The sequence below is a fragment of the Penicillium solitum genome (assembly GCF_028829755.1).
Source record: "Penicillium solitum strain IBT 25940 chromosome Unknown utg000008l_segment0_segment0, whole genome shotgun sequence".
Lineage (NCBI taxonomy): Eukaryota > Fungi > Ascomycota > Eurotiomycetes > Eurotiales > Aspergillaceae > Penicillium > Penicillium solitum.
This window is the reverse complement of record NW_027072127.1, coordinates 1,488,235-1,506,108: the sequence shown is the minus strand read 5'-3', so window position 1 is coordinate 1,506,108 and position 17,874 is coordinate 1,488,235. Positions and strand designations below refer to the sequence as shown.

General features: G+C 48.8%; 9 protein-coding genes across 9 annotated transcripts; 3 read left to right on the top strand and 6 right to left on the bottom strand.

Annotated features, from left to right (window-relative positions):
- Window positions 1–174: 174 nt before the first annotated feature.
- Window positions 175–2,791, bottom strand: N7455_009851 (uncharacterized protein; the record flags this gene model as incomplete). Its single annotated transcript, XM_040961735.2, has 3 exons — window positions 175–1,837; window positions 1,893–2,520; window positions 2,584–2,791. 3 exons carry the CDS (start codon window positions 2,789–2,791, stop codon window positions 175–177), a joined length of 2,499 nt encoding a protein of 832 aa, XP_040807824.2.
- A 749-nt stretch (window positions 2,792–3,540) lies between these two features.
- maiA (maleylacetoacetate isomerase MaiA) lies at window positions 3,541–4,221 on the top strand (the record flags this gene model as incomplete). The annotated part of the gene is made up of 1 exon (XM_040961732.2): window positions 3,541–4,221. One exon carries the CDS (start codon window positions 3,541–3,543, stop codon window positions 4,219–4,221), a length of 681 nt encoding a protein of 226 aa, XP_040807808.2.
- A 224-nt stretch (window positions 4,222–4,445) lies between these two features.
- Window positions 4,446–5,735, bottom strand: fahA (fumarylacetoacetate hydrolase FahA; the record flags this gene model as incomplete). The annotated part of the gene is made up of 1 exon (XM_040961718.2): window positions 4,446–5,735. One exon carries the CDS (start codon window positions 5,733–5,735, stop codon window positions 4,446–4,448), a length of 1,290 nt encoding a protein of 429 aa, XP_040807819.1.
- Window positions 5,736–6,017: 282 nt separating this feature from the next.
- hmgA (putative homogentisate 1,2-dioxygenase (HmgA)) lies at window positions 6,018–7,543 on the top strand (the record flags this gene model as incomplete). The annotated part of the gene is made up of 4 exons (XM_040961747.2): window positions 6,018–6,085; window positions 6,140–6,649; window positions 6,710–7,360; window positions 7,420–7,543. 4 exons carry the CDS (start codon window positions 6,018–6,020, stop codon window positions 7,541–7,543), a joined length of 1,353 nt encoding a protein of 450 aa, XP_040807833.1.
- A 181-nt stretch (window positions 7,544–7,724) lies between these two features.
- Window positions 7,725–8,507, bottom strand: hmgX (the record flags this gene model as incomplete). Its single annotated transcript, XM_040961750.2, has 1 exon — window positions 7,725–8,507. The coding sequence occupies one exon, from the start codon at window positions 8,505–8,507 to the stop codon at window positions 7,725–7,727; it is 783 nt and encodes a 260-aa protein (XP_040807821.1).
- Window positions 8,508–8,827: 320 nt separating this feature from the next.
- On the top strand, window positions 8,828–10,442 carry N7455_009846 (4-hydroxyphenylpyruvate dioxygenase family protein). The gene is made up of 4 exons (XM_040961746.2): window positions 8,828–9,592; window positions 9,648–9,707; window positions 9,770–10,127; window positions 10,184–10,442. Exons 1-4 carry the CDS (start codon window positions 8,931–8,933, stop codon window positions 10,316–10,318), a joined length of 1,215 nt encoding a protein of 404 aa, XP_040807823.1. The 5' UTR covers window positions 8,828–8,930; the 3' UTR covers window positions 10,319–10,442.
- Window positions 10,443–10,912: 470 nt separating this feature from the next.
- On the bottom strand, window positions 10,913–11,366 carry N7455_009845 (uncharacterized protein; the record flags this gene model as incomplete). Its single annotated transcript, XM_065606312.1, has 2 exons — window positions 10,913–11,220; window positions 11,276–11,366. 2 exons carry the CDS (start codon window positions 11,364–11,366, stop codon window positions 10,913–10,915), a joined length of 399 nt encoding a protein of 132 aa, XP_065460275.1.
- A 249-nt stretch (window positions 11,367–11,615) lies between these two features.
- Window positions 11,616–15,113, bottom strand: N7455_009844 (uncharacterized protein; the record flags this gene model as incomplete). Its single annotated transcript, XM_065606311.1, has 11 exons — window positions 11,616–11,680; window positions 11,735–11,925; window positions 11,985–12,020; window positions 12,085–12,173; window positions 12,226–12,260; window positions 12,320–12,367; window positions 12,422–12,534; window positions 12,591–12,678; window positions 12,739–14,352; window positions 14,607–14,744; window positions 15,065–15,113. 11 exons carry the CDS (start codon window positions 15,111–15,113, stop codon window positions 11,616–11,618), a joined length of 2,466 nt encoding a protein of 821 aa, XP_065460274.1.
- A 1,856-nt stretch (window positions 15,114–16,969) lies between these two features.
- N7455_009843 (uncharacterized protein) lies at window positions 16,970–17,264 on the bottom strand (the record flags this gene model as incomplete). Its single annotated transcript, XM_065606310.1, has 2 exons — window positions 16,970–17,096; window positions 17,182–17,264. 2 exons carry the CDS (start codon window positions 17,262–17,264, stop codon window positions 16,970–16,972), a joined length of 210 nt encoding a protein of 69 aa, XP_065460273.1.
- Between the last annotated feature and the right edge of the window lie 610 nt (window positions 17,265–17,874).

Sequence of the window (17,874 nt, the reverse complement as noted above, 5' to 3'; positions counted from 1 at the left end):
GCTTGTTGGAATTGTTATGTTGGTTGTTGTTTGGTGCGGGGAAAGATAAGGCGGAGTAACATTGTCTGAATTGGGGTATCATCCATATCTTCTATCAACATTGCGTAATTGCGACCACCTAGGGCCATGTACACAGCTACCTAATTTAATACTCTGTGTGCAGAGTTGATTCTATCACGATGGCAGATTCCAAATAAAATCTAATGTTCCACCTTCATACATAGGAAATTGACATCCATGGCTCATATCAAACGGCGCCATCGATGGATCAAAGGGCAGCGAAAGCCAGTTATCTGCACCAATATCGTTCAAGGACGGGATGTATCCCAGATCTGGTGGTGGGTCCTGTACTACCGGGGCCCTCATGGAATTTGACCGGTCACCAGTGTCCGGCCCAGGCCAAGGAGGGGGTCCCATGGATGATCTTCGCGTAGCATCTTGGCTACTCTTCGCCACTTTCGACGACGCAAGTAGATTGCGCCGCAAGCGCGAGACATGCATTTCTAGCAGTGCAGCGTACCGCGTGCTCAGATGCACATCATCCAAGGCATTTGACTTGAGTGCTTTGATACTCTTCTCTAGTATTTCAATTGATTCCTGGAGCTTGGCTTGCCGTGTACCCAGACTGAGCGCTTTCATCAAGAAGATCGAGGCACTGGTTATGCGAAGAACAATCCGGACTGGCGAGAACCGTAGCGCCCCTGCTTCGGCTAGATGGGTTACTTTCTGCAAGATCTGGCCACACCCCTCGATCACCTCTTGGATGTATTCGTAGTCGGTTGGGTCGATAGTCATGGGTCGCACTCCGTCGAAGTTGTTGGGGTCGTTCTCTGCGACAGCACGCTCCACTACTGCTTGCATTCCCACTGAGTGGGTGTAGACGCGGACGAAGTGGTATTCAATGAAGAGATCGTTGTAGAATGCTTTATCAAGTACTTGGGGCTGTAGGTACTTGTCTTTCCATTGGTTGAGAAGAGGTCGGAAATGCTCAAGAAGACCAACATATCGGCCGCTGTGCAGTTGCTGACGTGCAAACGCAGCAGAGGGGAAGAACATATCAGTGACAGACTTGGCTAGTTTGGTAAGCTCAATCCATGAATCCATGAACGTCAGCCACGTGCTGCCCGGTGGACTTAGTCCATGCGGTTTCCGTCCACCCAGGATAGCATGGTTTAACGATTGAGGAATTGGTGACATGCATCCGATCCGCCAAGCTAATTGATTAATGTAGACATATAGCAGACGTTGTACACGCTGCCAACGGATTGCCATCTGATCTCTCCATTCTGGTTCGTCGGCTGGTGAGCTGGTTCCTTCTGTCTCGAATATCCCTAGCTCGTGTGCAAGGGAGAGCGCACACCCAAGCAACATCCAGGACATTTGGTCAGATCGGCGTGCTGGTTCAATTATATCCTCCACCCCGCGACTACCAGGTGCTGAGCTTGATTCATTATTCTCATGGTGCCTGGGGGCTGACGGGATTAAATCATCGTCCCAGCCATCTGTCTCGGGCGGAAAATGCAAAGCACGAGGATGCCATTCTGACATCAACAGAAGCGCCTCCACAGTACCAAGACTCCGCACCTTGGATTTTGTTGATTTTTCTTGCCCAAATATCAGCCGCATCGTCAATTTCTGGCAATGTGACCATAGTCGGTGGTGGATAAAGAAATTCCTCGACTCTCCCCCTGCTCCAGGAAGGACGTGATAGCGAGAAGAGATCATGAGAATGGTGGAACATAGAGCTGGCTCTCGAGTAATCAGCCAGTAGTGATATCGATGGTTCGCGTAGAAATCAGTTAAGATCGGAGATAAACAGGACATATTCTTATAGAACCTACTTCCAGTTAGCATTTATTTGGTAGAGACATGGAACATGCCAGGGAACACACAGATCAATAAAAGTCACAGCCTCTCTAGCACTGAACCAGCCCATCTTGACAAAGCGACAAGCCTCCCAAACATTGAGGGTGTCTTGAGTGGCGTCGGATAGCTTGACGGGACGTATTACCCGCGCCACCGACTCAAACGCGAAATCGTGGTTTCCGGGTGTTCGATCTTGAGTACTAGGACCTGCCGATGGAGGCTCAGCTAGTGATTCAGAGCTAATATCGGGACTATTATCTTCTTGAGCAGTTGCAGCTTCGAAGAGAATATTGAGTGCATCATTGCCACTTGACACGACAGTACGCATCATAGAGCTAGCGAGGGTAGAATTCGATCGGTGTCTGTTATTTTCATATGTATGAGAAGGTGACTGATTAGCCCTTGAGGGCCCTACGGAAGGGTTATCAAGGGAGCCACGATGGGAGCCCGCTTGATCCCGATGATATGACCATCCCGACTGAAAGTTGGGCTCTCGCTGAAAGTTGGTCTCGGGTGTTGAGTTGGCTACTTCGCCTGCATGATGCGTGTTCTGGATCTGTACTTGTGTGAGGACAGAAGTATCAGGCGACGATGTCGTAAGTTGACTGGTCTGTCTGGGTGAGACATCCGTCTCATAGCTCTCTGGTGACCGCGCTAGAAATTGACCAGTTAGGTACCCGCCGATTGTGAGATGGTAAGCAATCAATTCTAGCGTACCTCGTTTACGGGACCTTTCCCACGCGCGTTTCTCGGGGAATACACAGTCCCTTAGTTCCCTTCGGCAGCGCGCACATGGTGGGCCGATCGGAAGACCATCTGGACCGGTTCCTAGGTCGCATTTGGCCTTTCGTTGCCGGCAAGGGATGCATGCCTTGTAAGTGCGCTGATACGGCTTGTCCGGACGGGAGGATCTGACACCATCCATCGTCAACCGTGCCTGGGCGGATGAGCCAGGATCTCTCCTGAAGTGGGTTCTGTGGATTCTGTGGATATTTGGTGAGGCTATGGATAATTCCAGGGAGACAAAGAGATGTCGAGCAAGGATTATTACCCGGCGATATCCGTCGGCCCCGCATAAGCTTCTCCGTCCATTTTAGGATCGGACTTTTGACCAGAGCTGATAATTGGTCTACTAATCAAAGTGCCAATGCATATGGATTTCAATATATTTTATGAATGAAATTATGATCTAGTTTGGCAACCCTTGTTGAACCGACAGTTAAAAACCAATGGAAGAAGAAATCGTATATATATATCACACAGAGTATCAAGGCTGCAAGCCCCAAGAGCTCTAATGCAATCGAGGTAGTACGAAGTATGCTATAAGTAGAATAGCCGACGTTCTAGGCAAATAATTAGAATAATATAATAACACAAATGATACAAATGATATTCCCCGAGAGTCATAGCCGAGATGTGCGTACAGCGCTTGAACTCGGCTTCAATATGACGGAAACCATTCCGCCCCCATACTCTACATGTACGAGGGAGTCCACCTGGCCAAGGTAAACCGGCACACAAGATCCGCGCTTGGAGAAAAGTAACTTATAACGTAGTTAAACCTGTGTAGCTTGGTTTATAAGCACAAACAGTCTTCCTTGTCCAGGCCCGTTTTCGTATCATCGCTACTCCAATATTCCATTGATCGAATACCATCACAATCCTTCAGCCACAATGACCGGCACAGTGACTCTCCACACCTATTTCCGCTCCTCCTGCTCCGCCAGACTCCGGATAGCGTTACACCTAAAGCAGATTCCTTTCAAATCCGTCTACGTGAATCTCCTAAAGGGCGAGCAATCCTCCCCAGCCCATCTGGCCATCAACCCTTCAGGAACAGTGCCAGCCCTAGTAATCCAGCGCGACTCCAAAGCGCCCGTGACAATCACACAGTCTCTTGCCGCACTTGAGTATCTTGCAGAAGCATTCCCAGAGCAAGGACCCGCGCTACTCCCTCCGATCTCGGACCCAGAGAGCCGCGCTGTAGTCCGCACGCTGGCAGATATTATCTCTTGCGATATACAGCCTGTTACAAACCTCAGAATCCTAAAGCGGGTTGGACCGCTGGGTGTTGATCGTGCTCAATGGTCGAAGGATTTGATGGAGGATGGATTTAAGGCTTATGAGGCTATTGTTAAGAACTCCGCTGGGAAGTTTAGTGTTGGAGATTCCATTACCATTGCGGATTTGTGTTTGATTCCTGCTGCCTGGGGAGCCCAGCGGTTTGGCGTGGACTTGGGCCAGTTCCCCGTTACGAATGAGATTGTGAAGAACTTGGAGATGGAGGGGGCTGTTAAGAAGGGACATTGGAGGTCGCAGGATGATACCCCCGAAGAGTTTCATATTAAGGAATAGCTAAAAAGGCTGTACGTAGTGGATTGACTCTCAATCAAGGTTTCTGGAATATTCCATCGCCGTGCTAGTAAAAATGGCGTTGTATAGCAAACAATTGTTTATGCTAGTTATGCTGGCTGAATATAACTGGTCGAGATATTGTATTGCAAGCTCTATATTGTGGAATTAAACAAAACTGAAAAAATCACATAACACATTGATCATTTAATTTGATTTTAAGTCATCTACTGCAGCGAAACGGTAGGCAGGATAGTGCCAACACAATCGCCGAAGCCGACGTAGTTGCCTTCTGTACCAGCCATACCGCGCAGAGTAACAGTGTCACCATCCTCAAGGAACATACGCTCAGAGCCATCCGCCAGCTTAAGAGGAATCTTGCCGTTGGTCTGTTCCAAGAAACTACCCTGAGTCTTCGCCTCTTTACCAGAGATAGTACCCGATCCCAGCAAGTCACCGGTGCGCAAGTTGCAGCCCGTGATAGTGTGGTGAGCAACCATCTGAGGGAAAGAGTAGAGCAGGTTGCGAGCGTTGCTGTTAGAGATAATAGTGGGCTGACCGCCGGGGTTGGTGACCTCGACATCGAGGGGGATCTCGTAGGCACTCTCGGCGCGCTTCTCGCGCAGGTAGGGGAGAAGAGACTCGCGGTTTGCAGGCTCCAAACCGGCGGCGCGGAAAGGCTCGAGCGCATCAATCAGAACCACCCAAGGGGTGATGGTGGTACCGAAGTTCTTCGCATTGAAGGGACCCAGAGGAATGTATTCCCAAGCCTGAATATCACGGGCGGACCAGTCGTTCATGAGAACCAGACCGAAAATATGGTCTTCGGCCTCGTCAATTGGGACAGGCTTGCCGAGATCATTGGGCTTGCTGATGAAGCAAGCAAGCTCAAGCTCGATATCGAGCTTCTTGCAAGGAGAGAAAGTAGGCACCTTGGGGTCTGCGGTGGGATTCGCCAGGATCTGACCCTGGGGGCGGTGGAGGGGAGTGCCTGAAGTCACGACTGAGGAGGCACGGCCGTGGTAGGCAACAGGTAGGTGTCGATAGTTAGGCTGCAGCGCATTGTCCGGGCCACGGAAGAGGACGCCAATGTTGTAGGCGTGGTTCAAACCAGCGTAGAAATCGGTGTAATCGCCAATTTGCATGGGGACATGATTGGTAACCTGGGACAAGGGCAGCAAAGCTGACTTCTGGAGGGAGGCATTGTCCTTAAGGACCTGTGGGAACCTTGTGTCGGCGCGGAAGACGTTTTGTAGATATTCGCGCACTTGTCGGTGCACAGGGCGACCAAGTGCAGCGAAGTCATTCAATGTCGGCTGGCTGAAAACAGCCAGGTGTTTCTCGATAGCGGGTAACTGTGAGAAGCCTCCAGATGAAGCGAATGCGCTCAAGTTCAATGCATGGTCGCCGATTGCAATCGCAGCTGTCTTTGATACAGACTGTGTTGAGATGATGCCGAACGGGATGTTGGCGAGCGAGAACGGTGAGTTCTTGGGGATCTGGAGCCAGGAAGTCATGATGAATTAATGATTGAGGAGTTTGGAGAAAGAGAAAACAACTTGACGGGTCTTAACTACCTAGCTATAATGTTTAGTGCCCCCAAGTGGTGCGGAATTTGCCCGCTCCCCCCCGCATTCAGCCGACGCGGAATGAAGGATAATCGCGGGAATTATCAGATTGCCGCGGAATGATGTGATACTCACATTATTCGCTTCTTTGAGAGAGATCCGAGGGTGAACTGGGGTATTTGATGAAGACAAAGGTCGGCATTATCCAAACCACATCACATCACTGTCGATATGCCTGTCACTAAGTTCAACCACCCCGATCCTTATAAGTACCAGACGGGCTTCGACTCGTATCACGAGTATGTATACACATAGCTTCCAACACAAATGAACACACATTCATGAATAAATAGGTCGGAAGCCGTCGAAGGAGCTCTGCCAGTCGGTCAAAATTCCCCACAGAAAGCTCCATATGGGCTCTACACCGAGAAGCTCTCGGGTACGGCATTCACTGCACCCCGTCATGAGAACAAGCAGACATGGGTCTATCGCATTATACCCGCAGCAGCTCATGAGAACTTCGTCGCGGAGGATGCCGACTCGTATCATACGAGAATGACAACCGAGACCCACAAGCTTCACCACATCCCCAACCAGCTGCGATGGAACCCCTTCGATCTAGATGAGAAGGTCGATTGGGTGCATGGACTCCACTTGATTGCAGGATCTGGAGACCCCACTCAGAAGCAGGGATTAGGCATTTTGATGTATGCCGCGGGCAAGGATATGGGCAAGGAAGCTTTTTACTCCGCGGACGGAGACTTCCTTATTGTACCTCAACACGGTGTGCTGGACATCCAGACCGAGCTCGGTCGCATTATTGTGCGACCAAATGAGATCTGCGTCATCCCTCGTGGTGTTAGGTAGGTGTCCTACCTGTCGATCGATGATATATTGCATCAATAACTAATCACTTCCATCAGATACCGAGTGACCCTCCCAGATGGGCCTGTGCGAGGATACATCTGTGAAATATACCAGGGCCACTACCAGCTCCCGGAGCTGGGCCCCATTGGATCCAACTGCCTGGCAAATGCACGCGATTTCCAAGCTCCTGTTGCCGCTTTCGACGACGAAGAAGAGGAAAGCGAGTACAAGCTTTACAGCAAATTCAACAACACTCTCTTCGCCGCGCGACAGAACCACACCCCCTTCGATGTTGTCGCCTGGCACGGCAACTACTACCCCTTCAAATACGATCTCGGGCGATTCAACGTTATCGGTTCGATTTCATTCGACCACCCCGACCCTTCTATATTCACTGTGCTGACGGCTCCATCGGACCACGTTGGTACCGCCGTGGCTGACTTCGTTATCTTCCCTCCTCGCTGGCTCGTCGCGGAGGGTACTTTCCGCCCACCGTGGTACCACCGTAACACCATGTCGGAGTTTATGGGTCTGATTTCTGGTGACTATGATGCGAAGGTCGGTGGTGGTTTCAAGCCTGCTGGTGCTAGTTTGCACAACGCCATGAGTGCACATGGTCCCGACTCGGGCGCTTTCGAAGGGGCTAGCAATGCTGAGCTGAAGCCTCAAAAGGTTGGTGATGGAAGTATGGCTTTCATGTTTGAAAGGTAAGTTCGATTTCAACTATCAGTTCCGAGACCTGTTATATTTATTGACAATGATTTAGTGCTCACATGGTCGGCGTGTCGGAGTGGGGTCTTAAGACCTGCCAGAAGGTGCAGCCAGAATATAACGAGCACAGCTGGAAGCCTCTGAAGCGGCACTTTGTGAACCCTAACAAAAAGGCCTAGACTCGTTTGGGCCAGTGCACTGCAATGAGGACACATGTGCACAGTTTCAAATAGTTCCATAGCATAACAAGATAACAAGATAACAAGATACCAGGATTCAATCAGATCTCTCATAATGGGGTTTCATGATTGCTTCGCTATTCCAAATGTGGATAAAGTAATTTGCCATTCTAGATTATCTTCACCCCTCAAGCTCCTTCCTCATCGCCTCCTTTACAATAGCCCCACACATCTTAGCATAAGGATTCGTCTGCACAGAAAGCTGCTGCGCAACCTTATTCCCATAGCGACCCCCAAAGAAGAAATCCCGACTAGCCATCTCCTCAAGCTGATCAGCTGAAAGTCCACGCAAACGCTCCGGTCCCGCCTCGTCAATACCAGAACCAGCCTTCTTCACACGCGCCGCTTTCAGGAGTAAGTATCCCCGATGCGTGTGCGCGTCAGCCAATAACCGTCCCTGGGTTGTTGAGACTGTATCAGCGGGGGAGGCGGGTGTGGCCAAGGTTATGGCTTGGCCTATGTCAGAGAATATGCGGGAGCATAGCTGGGAAGTTTTAGGGGCAAAGAGGGCCGCATCGGCTATCTCCGTGTCAGTGCTCTGATCACTACCCGCTTCTGTGCCGTAGATCAAATCGACCAGTAGGCGGAGTGTTTGTGCACGGTTTGTGTATGCGGAAGGATATGTTGGATGCTGTGTGAGGAGAGTGTCGAAGTCGTTCAGTGCTGACTGGACTATCTCTAGACTTGGTGATTTGTTTGATTGCAACGTGCGGATGATGTCTGTTTCACGCTGCTTGAGCGACGCTAAGTCTGTTTCAGAGATGTTCAGGGAGGATGGCCATGAGGGGAGCGATGAATCAACGATGACTCCAGACGACGGAGAGGATTCGGCATCAAATAGAGCTTGTAGTACAGCCGAATCATTAGATGTCAATGATGGACGAGCAGTTGTGATTGAAGTCATTTTGGGGTTTGGTATTGAGGTGAAGGGGTGAGGGGATACTGTGAGAATTAATTTAGAATAGGATCACTGCAGAATAGTTGAAGAATGAAACCAAATGTCTCAAAGGATTGATAATCTAAGAGAACCGATTCGGATAATGCGAGGATCTACAGGATTTCAGCGGGTCCGGATATCACCGGCTGTTTCAGGGTCCTGAAATAGCCGCACGGCCGGGAGCCATGACAAGGCGTCCAAGTGTCAGACAGTCGTTTGGGATAGATATCCGCCGAGACAAATTGCGGTTACTGGTAGATCATTCATTTAAAAGAAATCGGAGTGTACCTAGACTTCACTTCAAATAACTCAACCGCCGCTCATCTTGTACTACCATCTTTCTACATTTCATCCACCAATATCATCATACAAACATAAAGACTCAGCAATATGGCTCCTTCAGCTATTTCCAATACTCCTCCTCCCTCAGTTGCCGCCGAGGCATCTTCAGTGGCCAGCTACCGCGGTTACGACCATGTACACTGGTACGTTGGCAACGCCAAGCAAGCCGCAAGCTACTATATCACCCGCATGGGCTTCAAGCGTGTTGCCTACAAGGGCCTCGAAACTGGCAGCCGCAACGTCTGTTCTCATGTCATCCGCAACGGCGATATCACCTTCATCCTGACCTCCCCTCTGCGGTCTCTTGACCAAATCGACCGTTTCAATACCGAAGAGCAAGCCGAACTACGTGAGATCCATGACCACATCGAGAAGCACGGTGATGCAGTCAAGGATGTTGCCTTTGAGGTTGACAACGTCGATGAGGTCTTCTTTGCTGCCGTGAAGAATGGCGCCAAGGCTGTCTCTAACCCTAAGGTCCTTGAAGATAAGAGTGGTCATCTCAAGACTGCTACCATCCAGACTTATGGCCAGACCACCCATACCCTTATTGAGCGCAGCGAATACCGTGGTGTCTTTATTCCAGGCTACCGTGCTGAGAGTGGCAATGAGGATCCCATTGTGAAGTTCTTGCCTGGTGTTCATCTCAAGCATATCGATCATTGTGTTGGTAACCAGGACTGGGATGAGATGGATAAGATCTGTGAATAGTAAGTTTGGTCCAGATTGTTTGATTGAGCCTCATTTACTAACACCACTGTCTAGCTACGAGAAGGCTCTTGGCTTCCACCGTTTCTGGTCCGTCGACGACAACGAGATCTCCACGTAAGTTGTTCTCATATATTTCAGCTGATCCACAAACACCATAACTAACCTCATAATTCTAGTGAGTTCTCAGCTTTGAGTAGTGTGGTCATGGCCTCACCCAACGAGATCGTCAAGATGCCCATCAACGAGCCAGCAAAGGGCAAGAAGCAATCCCAGATCGAGGAATACGTGGACTTCTACAATGGTGCCGGTGTACAGCATATTGCCCTTCACACCGATGATATTATCCGTGATATCACCAACCTCAAGGCACGTGGTGTCGAGTTCATCAAGGTTCCTGAGACATATTACACGGATATGCAAGCCCGCTTGAAGCAGTCTGGCTTGGTACTGCAGGAAAGCTTCGAGACCATCCGCAGCTTGGATATTTTGATTGATTTCGATGAGGGTGGCTATCTGCTTCAGCTTTTCACTAAGGTATGTGGAAACTATTGACTCCAGTATTGGTAACATTATACTAACCAGACAAATAGCACATGATGGATCGTCCTACTGTGTTCATTGAGATTATTCAACGACACAACTTCGAAGGCTTCGGAGCCGGCAATTTCAAGTCACTATTCGAGGCTATTGAACGAGAGCAGGAACTCCGCGGTAACTTGGTTTAAGGACTAAAAGATTTGGATAGTCGGGCATTTTCTATTTTCTTGATGAGCCCTTGCAGTTTGAGAATTTGCATGCATTTAGCGAAGTAGGGACTTTCCCTCAATAACAATTTCAATTTTTGGACCATTTCACTGTCCTCCGAGTTTTGTAATCCAGTCGATAGATACTTGGGAGATATGGGATCGTCAGCCTTTGTAGACTCCGGCTTCCTAGTGGTAATCGGTAGCTTGCTACTCTACGAGCGATGACAGATGGTGAGATGTATACAAAGTAAAAGGCAAACTGATGGAGTGGATTAAGAACTATTTGGGGCTATGTGAGCACTACAAATGGAACTGGCACCCAGCTAGCAAAGAGGCTATACGCGGTGAAGATGGGATAAGTGTTGTGTTGCGTTTCTTCCAGCTGGTCGTTTATATGCTTTGGGGGAAACAACATATTTAAACGAAGCAATTTTGGAATATTAGAAGAACGAATACCTAAACCGGGCGATCCGACCTAGTCCACTGACCTCACCCTATTCCTAAGAGCTAAAAGGAGTAATCCCTATCATCCCCTAATCCTCCAGTAACCTCCATTAACCTCCTAGTCCAACCTCAATCGATATATCGATCCAACAAGTCCGAAAGCTCACGCCAATTCCGTGGAATCTTATACCTATGTACATCTAGACCATTCTCCAATACATTTATCAAATCTAGACCAGCATCATCGACACCGTCTTTAACCATTCGGTCCTCTGCACGTTTAATTTGCTCTATCAAGTATGCTTCCCGATCGAATATGGCCTTTGATTCAGCGAGCAAGCGTTTCTTGTCATCCAGCAATTTCTTCTTCGTCTGTTTCAAGTTGTTCTTTGTCGCTGCGTGGTCCGGTTCTTTTAACAACCACTTTACCAAAAAGCCTTAGGTTTCTCTTAGCGATGAAAAGGAGACGGGTTCATCGGAACGAAGACGCACCGAAAACAGCCAAACTTCCTATTGCTAATACCACCCATATAGAAACGCAGGTGGCAGATTCTAGCTCCTTTAATATCACGTATGTGGGCATTTTGTGGGTGTTTGTAGATGTTGAGTTTCAATGTTGGTTGTGCGGGTAATCGGCGAGTAACTGACTTTTTCTTTTTACGAATAACCAAGGCAGGTGATAACCTTGGAATGAGATATCGATGATGTTATGTTTGGGTTTGCGCTACTTGGATTTAAAGAAGCTTTTTGAGATGATAAACTTGATTGTGGCTATCACAGCACTCTTAGGGCCATGGTGAAATATTCAATAGTTTTAGTCTCAATTATTCATTTACTTCCGCTTCGATGAACTCGAAGTGGGAGGATTGCCTCCAATCCGCTTGAATTTCCTCGGATCTAGAATCTCATTAGACAAGTGGGCACTCAGGAAGTTTGAGGTGAATGACATACCTTTCCGACTCATCAGAGCCCGATTTCTCGTTCCCTTTCCACCCTCCCAGAACCCACTACCTGCCTTTCCAATTAGGACCGCTTTGCAGATACCGCAGTTCTCGGGCCTGTAGATTTGCTCGCGGGAGCAGTAGCCACATATCATGCGATTTGCGTGTTCGTTGGGGTGATCGGTTTCCGCGTCGTGGCATCTAGATAAATCAATAAGCATATGAAGAGGCATGGGGAGATATCGAGTGGGTAATCATACTTGTCGCAAGGGAAGACCTTTGAGCAGCAGCTGAATCTGTAAGGGGTCAGTATAACCTGTTTGTCGAGTGCTACCAACCCATCGATCGCGGATCACATACCTGAACCAGCGTTGACTCTTGGCATAGTGCTGGCAACGACCGCGTCGCGGAAGTTCTTGTCCGGCAACAATACCGAGGACTTCCTGGGGCTGGGATAATTGTTAGGTTTTATCCTGATAATGGGTTGTAGATTGAACGAACCTTTCTTTTGGCAGGGAGGCCTCCACGAGATGTGACTAGATGATATAGTAATGAGTAAAAGTGTCTGCGTCGAGTTCGATATATTAGAACTTACTTGCGGCGCTTCCCACTAAAAGGAATTTGACCTCGGGGATCTTGAAAACTAATTTCGGATAGGTTAGTAGCCAAACAACAGACACTATGTATTAGAACCTACCCATTTTGCGATGGCACTGGCGACATATACCCATAGCACTCTCGCCACGAACTGCAGGTATACCTGGCGCTGGATGGGGAGTCGAGCACTCGGAACATGTTGGGATGAAGTCGCTATAACAAGATGAGTCAACAAATGGCACTTTGCTGATGTAGATGAGTGAACCAACCTAAGAAGCATATCCCCAATCGTACAGCCGCCCAATTCAAGGTAGCCAGCACGATTGGCATGAGAATGCATCAACTGCTTCCGGAAAGCTGCACATGGGAGTTAGTAACCCATCCCGAAAACGTGAATGAGCTTTAGTGTATACTCACCGACACTCATATTATTAGCGCATTTCCGGCACGACTCCATTTTCGGCATGTGGCCCTTCTCGTCGGTAATTTGTGGTACATTCTTGATGTCGACCGCCACCTTACACCTCTCACACTTGACCGTGATGTTGAGGTTCATGAGTTCCAGCAGCTCAATTCCATAGAGCTCTAAGAAGGGGAAGGAAAGTGCGACGCCTCGCCCGGGCGCGTTGTTATCCACTGATGCGGGGACGGGTGCACCACCTTCTTCGTCTTCCTCTTCATCTGAATACTCGTCTTCCTCGTAACTAGACTCACCTGATGTCCCCTCGGCACCACTGGCGGGATTAGGAACCGACCATTCGGGTGGGCGTGGAATGACAACAAGATGTGGCTTGTCTTCATTATCTTGAGCTGAGGATACGGCAGGTGCTTTTGTAGGCTCCTCCACAACCTCATCCTCTTCCTCTTCAACAGTGGGAGGTACGGCTTCAGTGTCCTCCTCCTTTGGCAAGGGTGTTTCAGCGAATTTATGGATATTGCTCGCTAGGTAGTTGACCTGAGATACCAGACTCAACTGCGAAGTCTGCTCTACCCATTGAGTAAATCCTACTTCCGTGGATTTCACTTCGGGTCCTTCGACTCCCTGCAACTTGATCGAGCTGTGCTCGAGCGGGTAGAGTTGCGGCACAACCAATTTCACAGTCTTGAGTGCTTGAAGTGTTCGTGGCAGGCGATCCTTTTTGGTTGGCTGGATGGGAATAACATAAGTCCTGCCATCTTGCAGATTTTGGTACATCGGCAGTCTTCCAAGGCGCGCCTCAAGCTGTTTTGTCTCGGTTGCCCGTCTCTTCTCGGCTGCAGCTTTTGCTTCGGCTGTGTGCCTAGGTGCCACATTTCGTGCTTGTGGTGCTGGCTTAGCAGCAGCACTTGGCGTTTTAACATGACCAGACGAGCTCGGCTGGCTTAAAGTCTTCTCCGGGGCCTTGGTGGGTTCTTTAGTTGTGGATCCATCACCAAGGTTAGCAAAGAACTTCAGCGTTGGCCCACGCTCCAGGGTGGTTAGCAATGATTCGAGCTTTTTGTCTAGACTGTTCAACCAGCCCAAAAGAGTTCCTCGGCCATTAGTGCGGTACGTAAAATCGACAATATCATCGAAACCTCTAGCGATATTTGCTTGATAGGGAGCTTCCATTTCAGAGTTGGTCACTGCAAGCGTGGGTCGCCCTTTTGGGTATGAGCTTGGCACTTGCATGATACACTGTAGTCTTTCAAGCTCAAAGGGGAAGTCTGGATCAGAAGGTACCAACCCAAAGGTCAAAGTAGTACCCTGAGCATCATTCACTTCCTGTGGACGGTAACGCCGTCTCAATTGGTTGATCTGGAATTCTCTTGGGTCTGACTGCTCCAATTTGGAAACTGGTCTTTGGGGCTGGACAGGAGCAGCGGCAGGGCTTCGCTTCGATTGGTTCTCAAGAATGTTCAATCTCTCGGTCCCAGTGACAATTGCTTGCGCCGGACTCCGGCTTTCATTTGCCGGGGATTGGGATGGTGTCTGCTGCTCAGATGAAGGTTGCTTAACCTCAATGGCCGAGGCATCATGTAGATACGGACATGCTTCTCCAAGTCGACATCCTTGAACAATGTTAGCATATGACCATCACCAATAATACATGCGCAAAAAAATAGAAAGGCGGGTCGATCATGCAATACTGGTCATAACCTCGGTATCATTGACCCTTCGGGTGAACATGGCAGATGCTGTGTACAAGCATTCCCGAAGGGGCCTGTTTGTGGCACCTCCGTCCGGATTCAATGACGCGTCGATTATAGTAGTGACAAAATAGGCAAAGAGCCCTTACAGACAGAAACTCAGAACGCAGACTTACCCTTTTTGGTTTTGAAAAAGCGACATTTCTGCCGCCGAGTAGATGACTGACGAGCACTCGTTTCATCGGTGGATGCAACACCATGCGACCGGACCGCTGACAACTCATCAGTTGTCAAGGAGGACGGCAGCTCTGTACCTATTCAACAAAAGCATGGTGAGCGTGTGATCGAAAAAGGTTGTGGGCGGCCGACTCCGATCCAGACATATGGACAGACCGGGGCCACCCTACACGCCAACAGAGTCCTAAGAGATAACATAGGGATTGATAGGCTTTGTGGCGGACGCAACATGTGGTGCATGGACATGCAACAGGGGCTGGAAATACGAAAGCCTGTGGTCTGTGGTGGAGGGTCGACCCAGATAATCTGCCCAAGTAGATCTCATGGAAATGATTGGGAGAAAAGCTTCCGGCTAAATGGATTTTACGAGCCAATAATAGAATTATGCTTGACTCACCTTGGGCTTGGGGTGCTGGACCCGCATTGTCAAATGACCTATTCTCCATGCTGAAACTGAGCCTCGAGCCGTGTTGCGAAAGATGATCCAGAATGGAATGGCCGGGTTCTGGGCGACCTGGAGGTGACGCGCGCTGCCAACGCAGAGATCGGGTGACCTGGAGGAGATCGACAGGACCAGATCTGCACAGTAAGTAAGCCGAGATGTGCGACCGTCTGAACTGTAGCTGTAGCGATCTTTGAAGTCACGGCGCTAAGCAAAAATAAAAAAGGCAGAAAACTCGTGAAGAGATACAACCACGTGACACGTAAAATGTTAAAATAGGCCACAAATAAGTGATGTACCTTAAGGTCTGAAGATATGAAGCTATACAAGAAGTTATAGTTGTTTACGGTTTTGCTGGCAGTCGAATGCCAAGACTTCAGGCGGAACCGATGATCTCATTCGCCTTCCTTTGACTCATTTCCAGTCATACATACTAACTATGGAGTACTACTGTTAGTCACAATGAATCGATTTTGAAGTGGATTGCAGGTTTCTAGTCGAAGATCACTAGAATATTCGTAGAGGTTCTAATATGGAGTGCTTTGTAGATCCCCATTAGTGCCTATGCCTACATCGTACATATGTGGTACGGAGTACGTCGTACAATGTACAGATTCAGACTCAACAAGATTAATAATGATAATCACTGCAGGGTCCTCTAGAGCTCACATTTTAATATCATCTCAAGTATAGCATTCGTCATTGCACGTCCGAATCCCAACACAATGCTGTGGCGTTCATGTCTTAAAGCACATAATCTGCTCGAAGCCACAACAGGAAGCAAAATCCCAACCAAGCACCAGCAATAATTGGCAATAATCGCACCTGCCCATCAACATTGCATACAAAAACCATAAAAACAAAAAGCCATCAGAAAAAGAAACCAGGAGGGAAACAAGATCCCGAATTCCAATCTGCCAACAGAGCATATACTACACGGAGCGCGGCATGCGCCTTATCTCCCACATTCATGCCGGGGAATATCCCCTTTAACAAGGGCCCAACCCCGGCCAGTGAGGCCATGCTAATATAAGAGAAAAGGTTAACCTTCACCGAGAGAGGAATACGACCCGACGGGCGCAACAAGCTTGCAATAATATACCCAACGGCCACCAGTCACGGGCGGCGGTCGGTCCGCGTTGCGTGGAGAAGATGAGGGGGTTCGCATTGCAGTTTCTAGAACTCCATCCCTGCGTGATGGGTGCGCCTTCGCCAGGGTAATGCGTTTAGCCTGGATGCAACATCGATCCACTAGCCATAACGGCTATCTTGCTTTTCTTTTTCGGGGGGTGGAGGTGGCTTGAGTGTGTATGCTGTAGTCATATTTCGAACTCTACTGCTCTTTCATGACACATACCGGGTGGGTTTTACGTGTTTACCCCGACATTTAAAAGCATTGGGGGTAAAGTACGGAGTAATCAGGTAAGAGGAAAGGAAGAATAAGGGAGTAGATTCTCAAGACCGGAAACTGCATGGTGCGATAAAGCACATGTACAGACTATGTTGTACAGATACAGAAAAGAATTCACGCCTCAATATAGAGGAAACTCTCAAAATCCCACACTACAGTTGTGGCGTATAACATGATTGAAGGAGACGGGTTTGGCGAGGTTATCCGGAGGTCACTTGCACATACAGTGGGACCTCTAATGTTGTACTCCGTGCATAAACCCTGTCTGTGGCTGGCCGCTAGTCGGACACCGGTATTTAGCCCAAGCCCTCGGGGAGTTACAAGATATACATGCGTTTTAGATATAACATTCCACATGGCTGCGTTTGGGTTATTTGGGACCTATCAACTGAGCTATAGTTTTGAAACCAGAGCTGTTCTAAAAGAACATTTGACACGTTCTATCAAAACTATACAACCGAAGAAACTCCGCACCAGGGTACAAGGGTAATGAAAGTACTAAATTGAGCCTCGGTCAATGGTATTGTAAGAAAGACATCGGTATGGGAGCTCCGCTCCGCGGTACTGAGCTTTCCGCTGTATGTGGTAATGTAAGGGCCAAATACAATACAGTAAGTAAAACACCGAAAGAGGAAAGGCGCAAATCGGACCTGGAACTCACCGGCCAACCGGATCACCCTTCCAGAAGCCTTCCAGAATCTCGCACGGTCTTCCGTGGGTGTTGGCGCGTTTGACCATGGGCATAGCTTGCAGTTTTTCGGGTTGGAGCATATGTCGGCATTTGCATAGATATCAATTTGCCCGATGGTATATGTACTTAACTTTTTACTACAACTAAGGTTATTGAATCGACTCCATAATATGACGGCAATTGAGGATGTTGGCATCTTGCGGGGTTTCGGAGTAGAGAGCTCCTGGGAAAGCTGATACACGTGACCTGAATACACCGGAGGGCCTAGAATTATGATCGGGCCAATCACAGGCCATGTAATTGGGTTGGGGTGTGCAGGTTCAGTGTCACTGAGCGTTTCCTTTTTCGGTCAAAGGAAAACGGGTTTACATCCAGGCGGGGGCCAATCCCGAGCGCCTCCTTCGGGACTTCGCCGAATATTAATAATAGTCGGTGATACAGTACTTCATTCGGGACAGCCACGGAACGTGGGATGTCGTGAATACTGGCAACTTTCTGAAGTGATTTAAGAAAGTAGATATCTGTCATCGTGCAGAGCTGTTACTGAAATGACCGAGATTGCCCCTGAATTGAAGGGGTCGGGCATGTATCATGAAGCCAGTTAAGTGGCCCAAGTCTAAAATAGTTCTGCGCCGGAATAAAGATCGGCTCTGTTCTAGAGCT

Coding starts and splice junctions, on each gene's coding strand:
- N7455_009846 (XM_040961746.2), top strand. CDS start 8,931: ATGGCTCCTTCAGCTATTTCCAATACTCCTCCTCCCTCAGTTGCCGCC. Junction 9,593..9,647: donor ATGGATAAGATCTGTGAATA/GTAAGTTTGGTC, acceptor ACCACTGTCTAG/CTACGAGAAGGCTCTTGGCT. Junction 10,128..10,183: donor TGCTTCAGCTTTTCACTAAG/GTATGTGGAAAC, acceptor CCAGACAAATAG/CACATGATGGATCGTCCTAC.